Below are 22,678 nucleotides of genomic sequence, written 5' to 3'. Positions count from 1 at the left end.
GAATTTGAATGCGTCTTTTCTGGCAGCTGAACGTAGCTGTGAAGTGCCTGAAGACAGATGTGCTCAGCCAGCCCGACGCTCTTGAGGATTTCATCTGCGAGGTCAACGCCATGCACTCCCTGGACCACCAGAACCTCATTCGCCTCTACGGTGTGGTGCTCACTCACCCAATGAAAATGGTAGGAGACACAAAGGGAGGACACAGAATTACAGCATTACGTTCTCCTTATTTTGCTTATTTCTCTTGCATCTGTCCTCCCTCTGTCCACCTCCTGTGCTCTGCAGGTGACGGAGTTGGCTCCTCTGGGTTCCCTGCTGGAACGCTTGCGATGCATCCGTCCACAGGGCCCGGTGTTGATCCACACTCTGTGTCAGTACGCTGTTCAGGTGGCCTGTGGCATGGCGTATCTGGAGCAGAGGAGATTCATCCACAGGGACCTCGCTGCCAGGTATGAGACCAAAGAGTTGTTCGAACGAAGGAATTATTTTACTGCAGTGACACATACTTCTTTATTTCACCCCTCCTTCTCCTCCACCCAGAAATATCGGAGCTGTTACTGGGAAAACTTTGCCCATAACAAAAATGAGTCATTGTTTGGCCGGCTGCATTGGGTGTTCCAACTTGTCGCTGTAATTTTCCCACATTTGTCACTTTTGCATATATTTGGACAGCATTTAAGTAAAAAAAAATCTGGTCAAAGAAAGTCATTCTTTACCACTTAAACTGTGATAAAATGTGTAAGACTCTTTTCTATGAACCTCCTGTCACAATTTTATGTTTGTAAAATCATTTTCAGGTTAGAAGTACAACGTTGGCTCAACATGGTGACTCAGCTTTAATTTGAGTCTAAATCAAAGGATTAACTTAAAGACTGAATGTAGAACTTTCTTTTCCAAGAGCTCAAATGCAATCTGACTGGTAAATCTGCAGGTGTTTCATGGACATTAATCCTTCACTACTTCTTGCAGAAAACTCATGTTGAGTTCATTTCAACTTTTTGCATTTGGAAGCTCCTGCTGTGAACCCACTACAAGCCCTCAGTCTGAGGGAAACAGCCCACAAAACAAAAGAAGAACAATTCAAAACTGAGATGGAGACAGAGTACACAATCTAGATGCAGATCAACACCAAACCTTTATCATTTCTAACTTGGTCTGTGCCACAAGTCCGTTCAAAGCTTTTCACTTTTCCCATTCACAAGCAGACAAACTGTAGAAGTCACATCGTCTCCTCACCAGAGGCATCAGAGAGATGGAGGGAATATCAGGAGTGTACAGATGGTGGATCACAGGATTCCTTTCATGTAAAGAAAAAATTCCTCACATTTATCCCAAGAAGAAACTGTCTCCATGAAGCAGACACATCCTAATCCAAGGGAAGACTTCAGGAAAACCATTACAAACCATGAGGTGCAAATCATTCATGAGCGGAGATGCAAGATTTGAGGAGTTCTGTAACAGCACAGTGATGAAGAGAAAAGATACGGTGCAGTAAACCAGGTTTATTTGCACAGAAAATTTCATGTACAACATCATTTTTAGGGCTTTAGAGTAAAAGAATCACAGGAAGGTTCAAATAAAACTTTAAAAATAGGAGAGAAAAAAAACAGAGACAGAAACGAGATTAAATGAAAACACAAAACATCTGTCACTCAGTGTGGTCCTCCAGTGTTGACCACAAGTCTCCCTTACTGGGTTTTCTACTGTGTTATTAACATATTTGCTATTTCTAACAAAGGTAACAGCTGCTTGTTCTGGATGTGTGAACAAGATGGGCTACTTTATCTTGCCCTATTTCTTCCTTTGTAGAAGTTGCAGTAGCATATAAACCAGACCAGAAATCGATGCCAAGAAGAGAATAAAACATCTAATAAGACAGATATAATGCTAGAAATAGAAGTAAGTGAAGAATTAACAGCTGCAAATAGAAAATTTTTTTTTTCTTGATTTAAAACTGCTGAGAGCTTCAGCAGACCTGCAGTTTTCTGGGAATTTGTTTCACATGTGAGGAGCATAAAAGCTGAACGCTGCCTCTCCATGTTTAGTTCTGACTCTGGGAACAGAAAGTAGACCTGACCCTGATGACGTGAGGGAGCTGGTTGATTTATAATGACCCAGAAGATCCTGAATGTATTTTGGTCCTAGACCATTCAGTGCTTTGTAAACTAACAGGAGGATTTTGAAGTCAGTTCTTTGACAGACAGGTAGCCAGTGTAAAGATCTGAGGACTGGAGTTATATGATCCACGTTCTTGCTCTTAGTGAGGACTCAAGCAGCAGCGTTCTGGACTAGAGGGTTTTAAACACCCTTAAATAACAAATGATGATGGGACTGAGCACAGAAGCAGCAGGATGGATTCTCGGGTGTGTTAAGACAAACCGGACAATGAACCGAACTCTGGAAACAACTCGTGCACACATTCTGCTGTGTTTGTGTATTTCACCTGATCTCAACATGACTGAGATGAATTTCATTTAAATATAAAACTAAAGAAAATAAGAAGGTGGAAACACAATCACAGTCCTTCAAGTGTGCCTGTGTACCCTCAGATCAAAGCTGAGGCTCTGCCCTTTGAGCCCATGATTGCGTTTAAATGCAACGTCAGTTTGCTTTAGTCAGCTCTGAGAAACTTTTTCCTTGTTCAGGAACATCCTGCTGGCCTCAGCTCACAGAGTGAAGATCGGCGACTTTGGCCTGATGAGGGCGCTGCCTAATAACCATGAGCACTATGTCATGCAAGAGCATCGCAAGGTTCCCTTTGCATGGTGAGTGGCCCATTAACTAAGTTGTCCTTGGATCCGATGAGGGATGGAGTTTAGGGGTTTATGGGTTAGTTTTGGTTTGTTTTTGTGACTGGAGAAAGTTACAGTAGAAAAATCTGGCTTAAAAAGCTGCTGGAGTTGTAAGTTCAGATAAATTCATGCTTGTTTCTTTGTGCAATTGTCCAGAATTAGCATAGCTCTTAATCTTTTTTTTTTTTTTTCCTGTGCATGTGTCATCGTAGTTTAGCTTCCAAGCACATTTTTCTAAACTCCATGTTTCCTTCCCCACCCAAAACTCATATAAACTGTATATGCCAAGATATTATATAATTTCCCTGTTTGCCCTGCTGCAGGTGTGCCCCAGAAAGTCTGAAGACCAGAACGTTCTCCCACGCTACAGACACATGGATGTTTGGAGTCACGCTCTGGGAGATGTTCACACATGGCCAGGAGCCATGGCTGGGTCTTAATGGTAGCCAGGTGGGCAAACAAAACCCGAAGACATCTGCAGTACCGTGCACATAAACTAAAGCACCCCTCACAGCTTAGCTAACATCTTTTACTTTTTTTTTTTTTGTTCTTTTGTGTACAAAACCTTAGATTCTCCATAAAATTGATAAAGAAGGTGAACGCCTCCCTAAACCAGAGGACTGTCCACAGGACATCTATAATGTCATGCTGCAGTGTTGGGCTCAGAAACCAGATGACAGACCCACTTTTGTTGCCCTCCGGGAGTTCCTGCTTGAGGTAGGGAAGCAGCCAGACATGTCTGTCTGAAGGGTTTAAGTTTAGGGTGTCTTCATTATCCAAACGAGGTCATTTGGTCTGCAGCCAGCAGTGATAACATTAAAAGAAACATATTCCAAGACAGATTGTTCTAGGGCTGGGCGATTAATCGATAAAATCGATAAATCAAATTTTCCATTTCTGAAGATTTATTTTTATGTATTTTTATGAATTTTTTTCCATAGTTAGTTACCAGCAGACTTAGCCCTCCATCCACACCAGAACGGTGTTTGACTGACAGATTTTAAGTGAAGTGACCCTTCACTCATGCCTGGGATTTAGCTGTGCGTATAACTGCAGTGAGAAATGCTGCTCTCTATGAGATGCAGAAGTCAACTTTACCCACAAACTCTCGTTAAGAGACAACCTTCATCAGGGGAATTACTTCTGCGTGGATCCTGTATGATAAGGATCCAGATGGAAAGAGATCACGGATGCAGTTGTTTCACATATTTCTATGTAAGATATGAAGATGTTTATATGGTGGAAAAGTTATGACATTATATGCTTTATTTTTGCTGGCATTCATGTATATAAACAAATACATGTGTTTTTCTAAGTTTATTTATGTTTTGTAAAAGAAAGGAAAAAAAAATCAATTAAAATCGGAAATCGGATTTGGTTATAAAAATCGGAGATTTTATTTTTAGGCCATATCGCCCAGCTCTAGATTGTTCCAAAATGTTATTTACAAGACTGATGACAGCAGCAGGGATAAATGACCAACATATACAGCTTTACTCTTTATCAGAACAAGGGAGAGTTTTTCCTAAAATAGGTGTATATTTCTTCAGTTTTTTTTGTCACATTAATGTTCAAGAAAGCTGAGTGGACACAACAGAACCATGTTCCTGGTTGTCACTGAGGAAGGCTTCATGACCATTGTGTCTAAGCAGCCAATAAAGATGAATATTTGTCTGATATAACTGAAGGTAATCACGGTTTTCTTTAGGTGACCCCTCTTTGTTTAAATGGACCAACAGCTTCACCTAGTGGAGATTTTTCATAGTGTTTTGTGTCTTTTTCAGACTATGCCCACAGACATGTGTGCTCTACAGGACTTTGATGAGCCTGACAAACTCCAAATCCAAATAAATGATATCATCACCATAATAGAGGGGAGGTGAGTAATAATATTCGACTGATAGATTTTTATCTTATAAAACTGCCTCCCAGCCTCAGTCCTGAGTTATAAAGACAAACATGGTGCAGTCTAAACACATACACACTGACTCCAAATGTGGCCTCTTGAGTATTGTTTGTTTCACAATCAACGTTTCCATGTGTTTCAGGGCCGAGAATTACTGGTGGCGAGGTCAAAACAAACGCACCCTTAAGGTGGGTCAGTTCCCCAGGAACGTGGTGACGTCGGTCGCGGGGTTGTCGGCGCATGACATTAGCAGGCCGCTTAAGAACAGCTTCATCCACACTGGCCACGGAGACTCAAACCCTCATCGCTGCTGGGGCTTCCCTGATAGGATCGACGAGTAAGACACAGCTCCGGTTGATCGATGTTTAGTCTTTATTACATGACTCCTCTAAATGCTTCAGTCAGTTTACAAATATGTATCAGAATTACAGCTGAGGGGTAAAAAGTCTGATTACATACACTGCAAAAATGAGCTGTCTTAATATAATTAAAAAACACTTAAATAAAGAAGATTAAAGAAGATTCAGACTAGAAATAATCTGTCCATGTAGTAAGATAATTATTAAACTTGGTAAGATTTCCTAAAAGAAGAAAAATTATCTAGACTTTAGACCACTGAGAAATGTGTGAAACACGCATTTCAAGTCCCTTTTAATGTGAAAAAACCCTTAAAAACCCGCCTCTTGATGCTTCTTTTCACTGTTTCTCACTGAGAGAAAAGAACTTAAAACAAGATGATTCTCTTAATTTGAGAATTGCTATTATTAGCCTTTTATTAAAAGCTTCTTACTTGTCTAAAGGGAAGATATTTTTTCTCATTTTAGGAAATCTGTGTGTGTGTGAGTTGGTGCTGGCAGGTCTTGAAACAGGTTTTACAGCTAGTCTCACAGTGTCTCAATGAGATAATTTAAATTAATATGAATGTAAAATAACCAATATTAAGATTCAATCATTAAGTAAGCAATAAAAGACCTTCAAAAGAAGATTATTGGTTGAATATGAGATTGTCAGACTTGGTTAGATAGACAGTTTTTGCACCGTATCTCACCAATAGATGGCACTAACGTGCTGTTTTTAATGTTCTCCAGCTTTTTCCAGCAGTGTAACACAGTTCGTCTCCTCTCTTCCCTCCAGTTTGTACCTCGGGAATCCCATGGACCCTCCTGATGTTCTGGGTTTAGACCTCAGCGCTGCTCGGCCCACGCAGCTACCAGGACGAGCTAAAAGTGGGTGAAAGTCAAATACTTCATTCACAACACTGTTCAAAGACATTTTATTAGCAGCCAGTAACTCAGAGTACATTACAGGGAAATTGATGCTTTTTAGATTGAAGTACATAAAAAACAGTTGACGTTCACTTTGAGTGATTAAATAATGAATTATAGGTTTGAAGTCTTCCTGTGGAAAAACACCACCAGTCAGCTTGCTTTTTTTTTTTAAGCCTAACAAAGCTTTTGCATGCATTCTGAAATTTTCTTGTTTGTTTTTGCTCCAATCTCACTATGTCTGCTGCAACCTTTTTTCTTCCCCCCTTTCTCTTTGTTTCTCCACTGCGGTGGTGGTGTGTGTTTTTACTTTTGCAGAGGAGCCTCCCCCCCGCCCTCCTCAACCAGCAGTGTTAATCAAGAGTAAGTCTGGTTTCTCACAGCAGCTTCTCACCCATTGTTCCTGCCCTCTCTGTTCCCTCTTAGCTCCTCTCTTCCAAGGTATATTTTTTTTTTATCTCTCCCTTGCTTTGGCTTTGCAGTGACTCTGTCATCCATTTCCTCTCCTTTCTTGACTTTTGTTGGTAAATTTGCACAAAATAAATAATGTTATTTAAATGAAACTCATCATTTCTGTCTCTTCACACCACTGACAGACGTGCAGTGAGCTTGCTGTGCTCTGTAGATCTAACCCGACACCTGCAGACTTTTTGTAGAACAGTGTGTGCTTTGTATTTGTGGTGTGAAGTTGTATTTTCAATAGCTACAGTGAATTTACTATCAAAGCTAAATGCAGTTAAGTAGTGAATGTATCATGTTTTTAATCTCCAGAACCTTGCTATGATCCAGTAAATGAAGACGAGGATTTGACCTCTGCAGCACTGAAGAGATTATCGCTCAGGAAAACGGGTTCCCTCAAAGGCCTCAAGCTAAAACCTGCTGCTTGGATCTCTGCTTCCAAACAGGGGAGTGGTAGGACTTCAGGCTCGGGCCACAACTCCAACAGTGAAGTCGCCCTCATTGACTTTGGAGAGGAATTCCCCCCGCCCACTCCCACCCCTTCCCCCGTGGTTGAAATTCAGATTCCTTTATTGGCCAAGCTAGCTTTGGAAGCAGAGAACATCCTGGACAAGACTCCACCTCAAAGCCCGTCCAGATCGCTGCCCCGTCCCCTTCACCCTACACCTGTAGTGGACTGGGATGCACGGCCTTTACCTCCACCCCCTGCATACGATGATGTAGCCCAGGATGAAGATGACATGGAGGTAGAGTAACGTTATGCCAAAAGTTGAACTGAACTGGGATCATTTCCTGTCCTGCCATCACATCCAAAATACATCCCAAATCAAAGACGACTGGAAGCCTGCAGTGATTTTCAGATTTATTTTCATTTTTTCTAAAAAAAAAAAATTATATTAGTACTTCTCAGATTTGATGGCAGCAACACGTTAGGGTTTCCCATTATGTAGCATATCTGCTGTTTTTTAATAACAGTCTGTAAACATCTGGGCACTGAGGAGGACAACTGCTGGACATTTTGGAGAGGAACGTTGATCCAGTCTTGTTTGATAGAAAAGATTGTAGCTGCTCTAGCTGCTGCATCTGGACTCTTCTTCTGCAAAGCCATGCTGTTGTAATAGAAGAATTGTGCTGTTTAGCATTGTCTTGCTGAAATTAGCAAGGTCTTCCCTGAAAAAGACACCATTTGGATTGGAGCATATGTTGCTCAGGAACCTTTACATACCATTCAGCCCTTTCCAGATCTGCCAGTTCCATAGGCACCAATGCTCAACCATACCATCAGAGATGCAGGATTTTGAATTGAGCATGATAAACCAGAACATTTTCTTTTGCTGATGATCTCCACAAACATTTTTCATTGGACTTTGTCAGGTCGCAGAACAGTTTTTGCACTTTCAGTTGATTATATAGAGTCAGATGGCGATGTCTGAATTATGTTCAAATAAAAAAGTCCTTGGCCCATGCCTGTGATTTACAGCAGAAAGTTTTTTGTGATTTGCTGTCTGAGAATCTAAAGATCACCAGCATCTAGAAACCATTCTGTCATGTCCCAAGCATACAGAGATTTCTCCAGATTCTAACATCTTTCAATAATATCATGCACTGTAGAAGATATTTTATTTAAGTCTTCAACATTTTAAATTGAGGAACATTATTCTTTTATTGCACTATATATTTTACAAATTCTTGAACCTCTGCCCCTCTTTACTTCTAAGAGACTCTTCCTCTCTGAAGTGCTCTTTTCACTGACCTGTTACTTTTGTTACCTAATAGGTTCCTCCTGCTGATTTTTAATACCACATACCTTTTCAGCTCCTGCTGCCCCTGTCCCAGCCGTTCTAAATGTAATGCTGCCATCAAATTTAAGATGAGCTGATATGTTTCGAATAAACAGTCAAATGTCTCACCTTCAGCATTTCATATGACTTTGTTGTTTGGTTGTGAAAACAATATTAATTTATGAGAATTACAGATCTTACATTTTGATTTGATTTGTATGTATCCCAGCTTTTCTATCATTGATTTGTATAAAATAGTGAGACTGTAAATAGTTTGGTGTGTTTGAAGTCTTATTCTGCATCATCTTTCTCCACAAAGGTGAGCTCCATCAACAGCTCAGAGCAACAGGTTGAAGAGGAGCAGAGTGCCGTCTATAATGCAGATGAAGGTCTCTCCTGTGGACAGAAGGCTGAGGGCGAGGATCTTGTCTCGAGGTGTCTAGACAGAGCAGGTCTGGAGGACAACCTGTTCCTCCCCAGCAAGCAGAGTCAGGGAATGTCCACCTCCTTCTCCCAGTCTGCAGAGATCTTCCAAGAACTCCAGCAGGAATGCATGAGGAGACTCAATGTCCCGACAGGAAGTGCTCATCAGTCAAGTTCACCATCCCAAAGCTCAGCCCAGGAGGGACAACAGCAGAGTCTCCCATCCTCCAGTGAGGACAAACCTCAGATCCCCCCACGGGTCCCCATCCCCCCTCGCCCTATAAAGAAGGGTGACTACACATCAGCTAGGTGGTCAAGGGACCTCTCTCTTTCTCCAATGCCAGCTGACGCTATGGAGGATGCTTCAGTTGCAGGTCTGGATCGTCCGCCCCAGATTCCCCCCAGAGACCCTTTGTCACAGCCGGGTTCCCGGACTCCAAGTCCCATGGGTCTGGTAGTGGGCTCCCCCCAGCAGAGGCTCTACTCTGTCAGCCCCTCCACCCAGCAGGGTTCACTTACACCCTGCCCCTCTACACACACCTACAGCTCCTACCTCTCCACCTCTCCAGGTAAACTCATGCCCACCACACACAGCTTTGCCTCAGATCCTAAATATGCTGCACCCAAAGTGATCCAGTCACAGGGGAAGGACGCCGCCAACAAAGGCCCCTGCATCCTGCCCATCGTCCGCGATGGGCGAAAAGTCAGCAACACCCACTACTACCTTCTGCCAGAGAGGCCCCCCTACCTTGACCGGTTCGACCGCTTCTTTAAGGAGGCAGAGAGCCTCCCCACCAGCGACGTCAGGCAGCCCAACATGGCCACCGTCAGACCAATGGTGGTTAACACTCAGACAGTCCAGGGACACACCCAGGGTCAGGGGCTCGTCCAGTCGGGCGAGCTGAAGGCTAATTTCTCCTCCAACAATAACAGCAGTCTGAGCGGGCCTCGGTCAGGGATGAAGACATCAGTTAGTCTCCCTCGTGTGTGCTCGGACGGGTTGACAGCGCCGGTGGGCACTGCTTCCTGCACCAGGGCAGACGGAGGAGGCAGCACGCTTGACAGAGTCAAAATGGTATGCTCAGAGATATTTAGATGGGTTTTACAACGTCTTATTTAACACACACGGATTTCCTGCTTTCTAAAATGTGATTGGAGACGATACTTCCTGCATTTGTAATGAAATATCTTTAGAGTAGTAATAAATAGATTTGAAACCCTGCAGCAGGAGTGTTTATCTGCTATTTAAAGATGACCTCACACTCTCCTTGATGCTGCTGTGATACATTTTGTAAATTAGTCAAAGGCGCTGACCTAGAACAGACAGCATCTGTTCGTATTTTTCAGTTGTATAAAAGCATATTTTCCTTATTACACAAGAGAAATATCTGTTTAACGCAATCAGTAGAGACTCAACGTTCACTTTTTTCTGGAATGAAAGTGCAGATTTTTAATGCACTGGTTGCAGTTTGTTAAAAGGTATGCCACAAGAAAAGACAGTTCGCAAAAGATAGTAGAAATGGAAGCTCTTAAAGTCTCAAATCTGATGCTGCTGAGCCGATTCCCCATCGGTTCAACCTCAGATTGATCTGCAAGAGCATGAATGTAGGATAACCAGGGAGCAGGAGTGGCAGTGTGTGATGTTGCTGCCAAATCTCAGTACATTTTCTTTTCTTCTGGATGAAATGATGAATAGAATTCAGCTCGTTAGGAGGAGTGGGACGGTTCAATACCTGATCAATACTGATGCTTAAGTCTCAGGACAGGATTCTTTGGAGCTTTCAGGTGAAGCAGTTGTTGGTACTGTTCACATGATGGTGTGGTTAAAATATTAATGTCAAATCAATACGGAGGATTTCATCATAAGAAGAGGCGCGCCTCATGTTTCTGCTGAGAATTGTACCGAGATGAAAAATCAAAGCGGCTCTTCAGACTGCAGCGGCATGTTTCGGGTGGACTGACGGAGTTGTTGTGTGATTCAGGTGCAGGAGGCCGTTCACGGCGTGACGTTGGAGGAGTGCCAAGCCGCCCTCCAGAACCATAACTGGAATGTCCAGAAAGCTGTGCATTATCTAAAGGTGAGAACGTCTTTCATGTTTTCATCTTCTGACCTCTTCTGGCTAACTACCGGAATAAAATTAGGTTAATCTTTTTCTTTATCGGCTGGAAAACTCAATTTTTCTTTTTTAAGTTTTAATTTTTCAGCTTCTTTTTCTTGGTCTTTTTGCTCATTTAATCATTTACCAATCCTTATTTTCCCAAGGTGATATTTCCAACTTTCCTCGTGCTTATGATGTGTGGGCACGTCCATAAATTTCCAGGGTTGTGATTGGTTCATGTGGTGAGTGTATGTGTAACACCAGCAGAGGAAAGAAGACCGAGCTTGGCTGTGGTGTGTGTGAACCTGTTCAGCCACCTGCTTAATCTGAGGGGTTTTTCCATCACACAGCTGTATACGTATGAGTAATGTTGATGCAGTGTGTTACACACTGGACTGAATGCTGCTGCAGTGTTTTCAATAAACTGTTACAGAAGTAGAAATCCTGAATTCTGGTTTTAAGTATCAGACTTGAACTTTATTCTGGGTTTTGATGCACATTAAGTTGCTTTATTTCATCTTTCAGCTGATGTTTTTCCTCTTGTAATTTAAAATGGGTGTAAAAATTTCTAACATATAAAATGAATCAGCTTTAAACATTTCATTAAGTGATTATTGGTAAAAAGAAAAAATTTAGTTTAAAAGGAAAAGTGATATTCAACTTTATTATCTTGCTCTCCAGTAAAAATCTAAAATTTCAGCCTTGTTGTTTTTTGTGATTTGATACATTGATAAGTTAGGGCAGTGGTTCTGAACTTTTTTAGCCAAAACCCCAAAGATAACATACGCTGGTGTTGGGGTTTGCGACCCCCACCCCCATGCTGCAGAGTTTTTATACATAAGGAGGATAAAGTTTCTTTTGGTGGTTTACCGCTGTGACGAGCCATCTAGATTCCCAAAATCAGCTTCTCTAGCAGAGATAATGTTAAATTTTAAATTTTTAAAAAGACCACCCAGTTTTAGGGTTTTTGTCAACGTGAGAGTTTTTTTAATGATACTTAAAAGTTTTTGGTAGACATCCTCTAACTTTTTTACTGCCTTTGGTCAGGTTTTGCTTTCCGGTCAGTAAATATCAAACACACATAAATGCAGCAGAATTTATAAGCAGTGAAATAAAAAGATGTTTCTGGGTTCCACTCCATCAGAACCGAGATGTCAGGAGTGGGACATTTATGCCACCACACTGAGAGGCAGAGCCATCAGCGGTAAACATTGCTCTGCTGCTGAAGGAGTCTCAGAGTTCACTTCATCTCTGTCCAGGTCTCGAGTGGTTTTCCGTAATAACCTTTTTGTACAGAATACAACTGCAAAGAGGCTGTAATTTAAACTTGCTGAATGCAATTTGTACTTTATAGGTTCATATCAAATCCAGGGAGAGAGCTTTGTTGATCCTTAAGGAAAAATCAGAACATTGTGGTGAGCCTGCTGCAAATAAAGAGCGTAAAGGCATGACTGCAGTGGTCATCAGCGCTCTCTTAACTGTCTCCTCTGTGGCAGGATGGAAAATGTGTTTGGACCTCAGAGGGCTCAGGGGAGCATGTCAGTGGTCCTTGATAGCGGTAGCGAAATATATGACATGAAGGAAAAAAAGGCAAATCCAGCTGTCTCAGATTCAGTCTGTGTTTAAAGAAGATGCTGAGCTTGTGTAAGGACTCTGCTGCTTGTAAAGAAAAGAGATAAGCCTGTTGTTTTTATGTGTCTGATGTTTCCTGATGGTTTGACCTGATCTCTGCAGGTGGAGCAGTTGTTCTGTTTGGGTCTGAGGAGCAGGTCTGAGTGTCTAAAGCTGCTGGAGATGTGTGACTGGAACCTGGAGAAGGCCAGCACCCAGATGTTGGATAACAACGGATCCACAACAAGACAAAGGTACTATACATCCACCTTGCTTTGCTCCATGTTGGGTTGAGACTCCTCACAACGAATCAGATATTTTAAAAGAAAATCACACTCATATTTAATATTAGCAGAGTCTTCAATCTCCTTTTTAAACATGTACCAGACATTAACTCTGGAATCTGTCTTGTCACTTTGACAGTAATTTAGAAAATGTTTCCAGAAACTGAATTCATTCACTGACATGAGACCATTTTTAAAATGATTTTTTTCTGTCTTTGGGAAACTTGCTGTTAAAGTTTGTTTTCCAGCTGCTGGAGATTCTCCAAATTTCTTCCCACTCGGAGTTTGCTGTTTTTTCTGCATCTACAGAGTGTAGACAGGCACCAGTATGATGCAATATGAAGACTAGTTTGCTGTGGTAATGAGGCTTAGACTCGTATCTGGCTGCAACACTGAGAAACTTCTCTGTTTTGTTACTGTGGAAAAGAAAAGATATATAGCATGGCGTTATTTTTATATTTAAAGTGTTTATAATACTTGAACAATTAAAGCTCTTCTCTAGTTGCACAAGCAAAACAACCTGTGTGTGTGTGTGTGTGTGTGTGTGTGCGTGCATCAGTGCAATGTTAAAAAAATAGCTTTGGATTATGTTGAGTATAAACTGAAAAACAATTTTCAGTTATTTGTTTCCTTGAAAAACTGTGTGTAGTCTAAACTGTCAGAGGCAGACGGGATGGCTTTATGTTTGACTTGTACAGTAAAGCGAATACTAATTAAAACCCAGTTTTATGTGTGTTAAACTGTCACATTACAGTGTGATATGTGGGTCACAAGTTGGTCCAAGTACAAAACTGAATACTTCTTGGAGGGAAAGACGAACTGGATCGTTTGACTTCTTCTCCCAAGTTACCCAAAACTAAGCAAAATATCGCGGCCTTGTCCACACGTACATGGGTATTTTGATAGTTTTTTTTTTCTATGTGTTTTTGTCTTTTGAGCATTGAAAATGAGTCAAATTCAACAGTGATGATGTCAGATAATCCAGCTATGCTTTTCATGTGTGAGCAGGACTACTGATGTTTTAGCTTTATAGTCGTTATGTACATGTTTTGAAGGAATTGTTCAAAACTCAGGAATCATTTTTTCATTTTCCCGACTTGTGAGTCATGATTCCTTATCTCTCCTAAGGCATCACTACATAAGTTTCCTACCTTAAAACTACATGTTCCTGACTTGATACAGTGATATTTACTGTATTAGGTACATTCCTAGAGACATCGTTATCCTGCAGCATCCCAAGGCTGAGTAACTACACTTAACTTTTGTATGCCAGCCTTGGAGCATCACATGACAGCTGTGTTTTGCTTCATGGTACCGCATCACACGCCAGCAACTAGATATCAACACACAGCCCATTTTGAAGGCGCATTGTGGGTAATTCAGCAAGAGGATTTTGTCAAAGAAAGTGAGGAAAACTAGAAGAGAAAGTGACAGAACAAGAGATAAGACAAAAGTCTATATCAGAATGACTTTTACTGAGTGGAGAGAGCTCAGAGAAGAGACAGCATGTAAGATGGAAATGTTGAATTAATTGTCGTTAGGGGATGCTTAAGTTTGAAGTTCAGTAGTGTGGCTTTAACTCTTTCACTGATTTGTACCTGCTACCACTAGCTAAAAGCACATAAGAGAACTGGGAGTAAGTGGGGATTGTGTGCGCACACTCTGGGTGACCAACTAAGTGAATCAAATGCCTCAAAAACCTGATTCTCTGTAAGTGACTCATACAATGCTACATACAATACAATGCTCATGCTGTTATTGTTTACATCAGTGGTTTAACTATAAACCACTTAGACTGAACTTTTTAACTCAAAAATATATTGTTAGTATTAGAATGTCTTATTATTAGTGAAATTATTTCTTGTTCCTATATATTTAATTGGTGTAATTTAGAAAGACAACAGGAGAACACTGTCAGTGTTAGCATTAGCATTGCTGCTGATAGACTCATAGTCTGCAGGCACACGCGGCCTCTGGATGGACTGTAGGAGATAAGTAGTTGTGTGGCGACTTGTGGTGGTCTGGGCCCCCCTCCCAGTGCTCTGTCTGCAAGTCACCCAACTGCCCGGCCCAGCTATGCTGTGCTTATTTAAGCTCATAAGCAGGAGCATCACATATACCAATCTCAGAAAAAAAAACAAAAAACAACAACATATATAATATACTAGTGCTTCATTTTTTATTTTTATTTAAATATTTTATATTAAATATTCTAAAAATGATGGATTTAGAAAATGATTAGGTTTAGTGTGATTACCCTGAATGAGCTTACAAGTACATGTATGCCATGGCTCCTCAATTTAGTCCCACGAGGTGCACAGTGCTTCAGATTTTCCATGTAGCCCTGCTGCAACACCTGACTCAAATAAATGAGTCATTGTGCAGAAGTTCATAGGCGGTTGGATCCATTTAATTTGACTCAGGTGTACTGGAGCAGGAAAACAATGAAAACCCGGAGGATGGTGGCCCTTGTAGGACTGAATTGAATACATACTAATCAATGATGAACAATTAGCTAAATTCAGGATTTTTGTTGAGCTGATCCAAATGATCTGAATTTCTGGAAAAGAGCTGAAGTTCCCATCACAAGTCCCAACCTCATCATTGAATGGGGGATATTTCGTAGCTAGCTGGTACTGTTTGCATGTGAAGGGAAAACACAGCGGTGAGTTGGCAGCAAACTACAGTAGTAGCGGTTTAAAAGTTCCCATCCAAGCTGAAAGCCAGCCGAATACCTGCTGGCTTCCAGCCCAGTTCCATTCCAGTTCCAGCCAGCTGCCTTCCAACTTCCAGCCGCCAGAGAGGCCCCCTCCTTCTCCTGGGAGTGTCGATGTTTTAATCAAACTCCACCCATTCCTTGTAATATAGGGTAGACCCAGAAGATGGCGCTTCTCTCACAGACTTCTCATCGCCCGTAGTCTGTCAGATTTTATCTGAATTTACACTGACCGGCAGAGGCGCCACTCAAAGCACCTCTGATGGCCAGTCACAATTCATAAAAAGGCATAAAACTTAAAACATAATCATCGTTTGACGTGGAATGTGAAATTGTAACATGCATGTGCGCTGCCAATTGTTTTATTCAGAAATGAATGCTAGTAGGTTAATAAAACCTTTCAAATACTGGATCACAGCCCCTAGCTCTATTCTCAATAGGATGTATTTATCATACTGATTAATCTTTTAATATTAGCATTATTAACATAGACAAATCAGATTTGGATCAAGCAACACAGAATCTGTTTGAGGTAGCTAGGAAGGGTTATTTTATTCTCATATTATTTATTTCACCACCATAAGAAGACAGGGCGACAGATAAAAGCCCCACGCAGGATCGGAGATAATTTCTTCCACTTCAATGTGTCTAATCGCGGGGGGACATCCAACACTCGCTGTGCTGCGACTTCCTGCTCGCCGGGAATCCCGATTACGTCACCCCTCCAGGTGGGCTATTCCCCGACACGCTCTGATTACCATTCCAAAAGGTACTGTATGCAGCCCCCAACTTGAACATGCGCCTTCTTCAACATTCGCACTTGCTCCAGAAAATTACCATCTCTTAGGCTCCTCCACCACCACTTTGACTGTGGATTGATACGTAAATGAGCCGCAATAAGGCAGCTGAACAAGTGACCCAGTTTTGTGATTGTTGCACATTGGGTAAGAGTGGTAGTCAAACGAGTCCAGTTTGTGTTGTCATGCTACCAGAAATTCAGTAGGCTAGTCGGTCCTAATGCAGTGAATTTCCATGTTAATGTTGCCAAATTCAATAGCATAGCAAGAGATGAGAAAAGAAACAACGATATTTCTTCAACATGTTAACCAAAATATTTACCTCTTAAAGCATAAACCAAGTATTTACAACAAGCAGTGTGCTTTTTAACGTTAACGTGTGCCATAGCCTACTGCACCGCTGTTCCTCCTTCCAAGTCTTCTTTTTTATTATATTGTTGTTTTATCATCTGAATATTACGGAAGCGTCCAGCTGCCACAGCCATGAAAAAAATATCGAAGCAGTTTCTCGTTATAACGAGATAGATTCTCGTTATAACGAGATATAAATCACGTTTTAACGAGATGTATTTATCTCGTTATAACGAGAATCTTTCTCGTTATAACGAGATAAGTTAAAAATGTATTTATCTCGTTATAACGTGATAAGTTTATTATAAGAACATAGCCTGTACTGTATGCAGATGTTGTTACGACCTATATTGGAGCAAAATACATTTCATGGAAAATATACTCATCAAGCAGAAACTTTTCAGTTCTTTTTGACAATGATTAATTGTTCTACTCTGGTTTATTGCTGTACAGAAATGTGGGACAGTTATGAGAAACACGTAGGTCACCTGCCTGCGCACAGTGAGACGGTGGGTGCCTGTGTGTCTGAATTGCCACAGAGCAGGCATCCCCAACTTGGGACCTCTTGAGCCAGTGTCCGGCAGGTTTTCAGTATGTCCATACTGCAGCATACCTGACTCAAATAATGGGTCGTTAACAGGCTGGTGCAGACCTTATTCTTGCACACAAGACCGTTATAAGCAACACGGTGCGTCACCTGCCTGCACGCAGTGAGACGGTGCGTGCATGTGTCTGAGTGACAATAGGGTGTGCGCGCTGCTTTCAGTTAATAATATGTTATCTCCTGACAATAAAAATGAAAATTATAAAGGCTATATGCACCGCTATGTTCTTATAATAAACTTATCACGTTATAACGAGATAAATACATTTTTAACTTATCTCGTTATAACGAGAAAGATTCTCGTTATAACGAGATAAATACATCTCGTTAAAACGTGATTTATATCTCGTTATAACGAGAATCTATCTCGTTATAACGAGAATCTATCTCGTTATAACGAGAAACTGCTTCGATATTTTTTTCATGGCTGTGGCAGCTGGACGCTTCCGTAGAATATACTACAACAACACAGAGAAAATATATGAAAGTTTATTTTACGCTGGTATTTGCGCAGCAGAGTTTTCTGCCGCCGGATTTGTAGTCCAGGAACGGAGAACACAGCTGCTGCCAGGAAAGGTGGATTACATTTTGTTAAAGCACAGCAATCTCCGAGTAGCCTATTATAACCTCTCAGTGGCAAAATAAAACACACTGGTCTGGTTTAGTCTTCACTCTGAAATGGTTCAGTCAGAGGAATATAAAGCTGTTTTAAAAATGTTGAGCAAGCCTAAAATAAACATTCATAGGCTATCTATGTGTTTTAGATTAACACAATGATAAAACAACAATAGGCTATAATGGAAAAGAAGACTTGAAAGCAGGAGCAGCGGTGCAGCATGGCAATGATGCGTTAATGGCTCGGGTCGCGGGTTAAACATCAGTCTGGTTCGGATTTAAATGGAATAAATACATTGGTGACGAGTCGGGTTCGGGAGTCATTCTAACGGGTTAGAGCAGGTATGCGTAGCAAAACGGAACCGTGCAGGACTCTGCTCTAAGCAGTTCGGACTTGGTTGACCTGGAACCATTTGACAATAAAATCTGGAGCCATCCTGCAACGCGCTCGCTTAGGCGTCCCGTTAAACCGTGTTTATTCAACCAGTCCCTACTTCATTGCATTCATTCTTTCCTCATAGCCTACGTGCACATTTTTTTCACGATTGTTTATGTCAGTTTTGTTTTGGAAAATGAAAAAGGAGTCTTTGCGCAGAACTTATAACATTATTCTAATCTTGCCACTTGCCTATTTTATTATTGTGTATTTTTGTAATAACATGTAAATTCACTGCATAGGAACCAACTAGTCTACTGAATTTTGTGTGACAACACTAACAGAACTGTTTTGACAATGCAACAATTACAAAACTGCGGCTCATTTACTTATCAATCCATAGTCAAAGTGGTGGTGGAGGAGCCTTGGAGATGGTAATTTTATGGAGCAAGTGCGAATGTTGAGGAATTTAGCCTTTGTTCAAGTTGTGGGCTGCATATATGCAGCCCACAACTTGGTATACCTTTCAGAATGATAATAAACAGAACAAGACACACCAAACCAGGAGCTAAGACCACGAAGTTCAGCATCATGCTTATCTATCTTTGGCGTTTTTACACCAACATTTTTATACACTGGATAATGATAATAATTATCGATTAAAGTCACGGATAAAACTGCTGTTGTTAAAACACACCCATCTCTTACAAAATCTAAAATGTAAAACAAAAAAAACAACAAACAAAAAATCTGGATCACTGTAGAAATATCTTTATTCATTGCTGATCATCTGGCCATTGAAGCGTTTTTATTTGGAATTGGGAACAAATATTTTCCACCCTGTTATATTCTGTTCCACTCTGTTATGTTCCATTCCACCCTGTTAGTAAGGTGTTTTTTAATTTATTTTTTTTTTACTAAAAACATTGAGGACTGTGAACCTTGTTGCACCATATTAGGAAGTGAGGAACATTAAATTGATTTTGCTTTTCTGTTCCCAGGTCAAAAGTAATGTAATTATCTCTCATTTGAAATACTTGATTATGCTTTCCTTCTTGCCTTTGTGGAAACAGAAACGTGATAATCTCTCACTTGAAAGCAAGCTGGGCGTACAATAGTGTGATGACGATGAAAACTCACATGACCAATGCTCAATAAAGGGTACATGAAAATGTGAGAAATGGTCAAAAGCACAAATACCGTTTGTGGTGAGTGAAACTATACAGCACAGTCCACAAGGCTCTTTTCAAGCACACTCCTCCCCCCAAGGAGTATGCTTGAACAGCTAACGGCAGGTAATGGCTGTGTTTACAAATGTAAAGGTGCTAATTGTTGGCCATTGAATTGTTAATTTCAAACCGGGCAGCCTTTTGGTTGTACTCTGGGCATGGTAGAGGGGTAAGAAATCTCTGGGTTTTCTAGTGTTAAACACTGGAAGCGTCGCCAGCGGTCTTTTGATGACCGCCAGTCACGCTACCATGCTTATAGTGTATTAAAAACTAAACGGCTGAACCTGGTATTTTAGGACTTTTATTATATAGTTGTTGTCTATAGTTTTACCTGCTTACTTGTTTGGAAAAGTAAACACATCAATATTTACGAGCAGTTTAGCACGTCTAAACTTCCACAGAGCCGCTCAGGGAGACTCTTTCTCAGCCAAACTGTCGTATATCACGGCTATGGAGTTGTAATAAATGGCCGCCCTACTCTGCTTCTGATTGGCTGTAAGATCACAAACCCTGTGTGATGATAGGCTGCTGGTTCCTGTCATTCCTACCAGCCTTTGCGCATGTGCCTGCTTCAGACAGCGGGCAGGCAGCTGTCCTACCGCTGAGACACAGTTGTATGACGTTTTATCACTAGATCGCTATGAATAAAATCCAGGGACACTTCATTTCACAGTATAAACCATTTATTTACTTATCTACTTAGGATAATAGCACTTTGAGGCCTAATTCAGAATATAGGTTGGGCTGGGTCCGGACTTTTGTGATCCCTGCTTTACACATTATCAGTATTATGTTATTTTTACCTGCCGATATTACGTTATGATTTTGTCAATATTCAGTTATGCAGCAGCTGTATCAACCCCCACTGTGAATAACTTACGTTGCAGTCAAATGACCGCTGGCAGCGCTCCTCGGGATGTTTAGAAAGCTCGCTGCTAGTGACATTCACCACTTAGCCGACTTGAGGAGGTTGTGCTTTGCCTCATAACACCATTAGCTACACATGTCGGCTTTTTTGATACATTTATTTGACGCCATTTTCAAATCAAATCATTTTTTAAATGTTGGCAAAAATGCAACAAATGAGCGACACAGCTCATTATAAACTGTTTAGAGAGCAGCAAGATCAAATCACTGCTCCTCCCCGTGGACAAAAGAGGGATTGCAGCTGTTTTTTTACTTGGGCTGCTTAGGGGCAGAGCCTCGCTGACGACGTCATTGCGGGGGATTACATTACCCCCACAGACCTGTGAAGGATCGGCCAAGGATCAGTCAAGGACCAGTCAAGGACCAGTCAAGAACCAGTCAAGGACCCATCATGGAAACAGGGGAACTTTTAAACCGCTACTACTGTAGGACTGCTCTGAATCAGAGGCAGCAGATTTATCATGGTGTTCGGCTGTATTCAGGTGGCTGCAGCGGTTTAATGAACTGAAGCAGAAACATTACGTGCAACATGGAGCATCTGTGAACAAGAGGTCCATTTTTACACATAAAGACAAGCTGATTTACAGAATTAATCAAAGTTTAAACAGAGCCACCGACTGTGTGAAGATAAATGAAGATGGTTTATTTATACTGTAAACATTCTGTATTTAGTTTGCTTTTGTTGATCAAAGTGAGGCACATTTCAGTCTTAGACATATTTTACTAATTTACCCAAAGGATTTTCCTCTTTTTTGGTTTGGTTTTTGCAGCATTAAATGAAAGAACCTCCCACTTGTTTGTTCTCTTCCTCCATCTGATGCAACAACAAAATCACACAGATGCTCAGAGGGAATTTCTTTCATCCTCCTTCTCTGCAGTAGACAATGAGACAATGATATACTAAGTATTAAACCACTGATTTAACATAAACAAAGTGAATTTAAAAAAAAAACTGTTTGTCCTTTATGTGCATCTCAGCTCAAAAGTGAAAATTTGGAGGACGATATGAAAGTCATTAAAAGAGGACTTGGTATTCCACCTCATAATTTACTCAATCTAACCTAAAGCTTCTTTATATTTGCAGACGGTGACAGAGATCCAGAGCTGCTGAGCTTTGATTGGAATTTCATCCTCAGTAAAACATCATCAGGCAGCGAATCCCCTCTCGACCCTTTCTGTGTGATGTATCACTCCTCACCTCCGATCAGAAGACTTTTATCCAAGGATGGAAGACTTAAGCAAAACTTAATAAACTTTATTATGGCCACAGAAGAAAAGAAAAAAAAAAGACTTTGGGTCATATTTTTGTGTAAAGGTTATGAGATTGTTGCACATGAAGAAATTATATCCCACCATCCAGGACAAAACAATGGATCGGCCTGAAAATGAGTCAACACATCCCACCAGGGGCGCAGCCGACTCCATCAGATCCACAATTTACACTGCTGCCCAACTGCAGCGAGATCCAGTCACCTTTCCTTTCTCTTCCTTTCCTCAAGGCCACTAAAAAGCAAGTTTGAAAGTGAATCTGAAGAGGTGAAAGTGAGATGAGTAGCACAAAATACACAGCAGCACTTTCTGAAAAGCTCCTCATTGTGTGGAAGAAAAGTACACTTAAAAATAGAAAAACTCACCCAGCGGCTTCACCAAAGGTCAGTGTCGACTGTTGGCAGCTGTATCGTCATTTACAGGAAAATATTTTGAAAACAGAACCTCTGACACATCCAAGCACAATAAAACCCAACATTTAAACAGCTGCTGAGGCCTTATTATACAGGAGGTGGTATTATTGTTAGAGGGAGGAGGTGTTAGGTTTGTCTGCTGCTGAAAATCTGTCAAGTACGACGAAAATGTTCAGAGAATCCAGCTGTGAGGGGAAAAAAATCCCTAAAAGTCCCACAATGTTGTTAAATATTTAATTAATGTGCTTTTAATAGGGAAGCATGTACATGTTTGTATTGATATTAATATATAATTTAATATATTTTGGAGTCAATCCTCTAAGAAGACGAGACTTCTTATCGTAGGTTACTGTATTTTTGAATGAGTTTTCCCCTGTTACCACACGTCTAAAAAAAAAAAAAAAAGAAAAATCCTACGTCTCAGATACAGATTCCTCTATTTGTTCCCTCTAAGCACTTTGGCCTTATAGAAGTCCTTTGCATCAGCTGAAAACTCCTGCCAGCTCACAGTTTTCTGCTTTCACCCAGGATTTAACAGCAGCGTAGTGAAATTTACTCCATATTCACCAGCTGTGGTGTTCCGGTCAGCACCTTCAGGGACGGTAATCTAATACCAGGAGGGCGTGTGAGCTCACGGCCAGACACGACCGCACTGTCGCAGTCAACGTGGAGAGAATTGATTTTTATTTCACACACTCGAAGCAAGACAAGACTTTACTGAAAGGAAGGGAAATAAAAGGCATTCCACATACTTACAGATT

At 41.0% G+C, this 22,678-nt stretch overlaps 1 protein-coding gene across 13 annotated transcripts in view; it reads left to right on the top strand.

Annotated features, from left to right (window-relative positions):
- Positions 1-22,328, top strand: part of tnk2b (tyrosine kinase, non-receptor, 2b) — a 72,569-nt gene extending 50,241 nt beyond the window's left edge. For 11 of the 13 annotated variants that reach the window (XM_041992224.1, XM_041992219.1, XM_041992223.1 and 8 more), the window contains 14 exons: positions 27-179; positions 286-449; positions 2,646-2,765; positions 3,116-3,242; positions 3,363-3,509; positions 4,577-4,671; positions 4,841-5,035; positions 5,833-5,924; positions 6,282-6,326; positions 6,735-7,168; positions 8,523-9,701; positions 10,609-10,704; positions 12,460-12,590; positions 21,320-22,328. In XM_041992224.1, the coding sequence (XP_041848158.1) occupies positions 27-179; positions 286-449; positions 2,646-2,765; positions 3,116-3,242; positions 3,363-3,509; positions 4,577-4,671; positions 4,841-5,035; positions 5,833-5,924; positions 6,282-6,326; positions 6,735-7,168; positions 8,523-9,701; positions 10,609-10,704; positions 12,460-12,590; positions 21,320-21,326 (2,985 nt within the window). In that variant the 3' untranslated portion in view covers positions 21,327-22,328. The remainder of the gene's footprint in view (positions 1-26; positions 180-285; positions 450-2,645; positions 2,766-3,115; positions 3,243-3,362; positions 3,510-4,576; positions 4,672-4,840; positions 5,036-5,832; positions 5,925-6,281; positions 6,327-6,734; positions 7,169-8,522; positions 9,702-10,608; positions 10,705-12,459; positions 12,591-21,319) is intronic. The other 2 variants (XM_041992215.1, XM_041992217.1) reach the window with 1 other exon arrangement.
- The last annotated feature ends 350 nt before the right edge of the window (positions 22,329-22,678 follow it).

The sequence above is a fragment of the Melanotaenia boesemani genome, chromosome 8 (genome assembly GCF_017639745.1).
Source record: "Melanotaenia boesemani isolate fMelBoe1 chromosome 8, fMelBoe1.pri, whole genome shotgun sequence".
NCBI classification, from domain to species: Eukaryota; Metazoa; Chordata; class Actinopteri; order Atheriniformes; family Melanotaeniidae; genus Melanotaenia; species Melanotaenia boesemani.
This window is presented reverse-complemented; position numbering and strand designations above follow the sequence as displayed.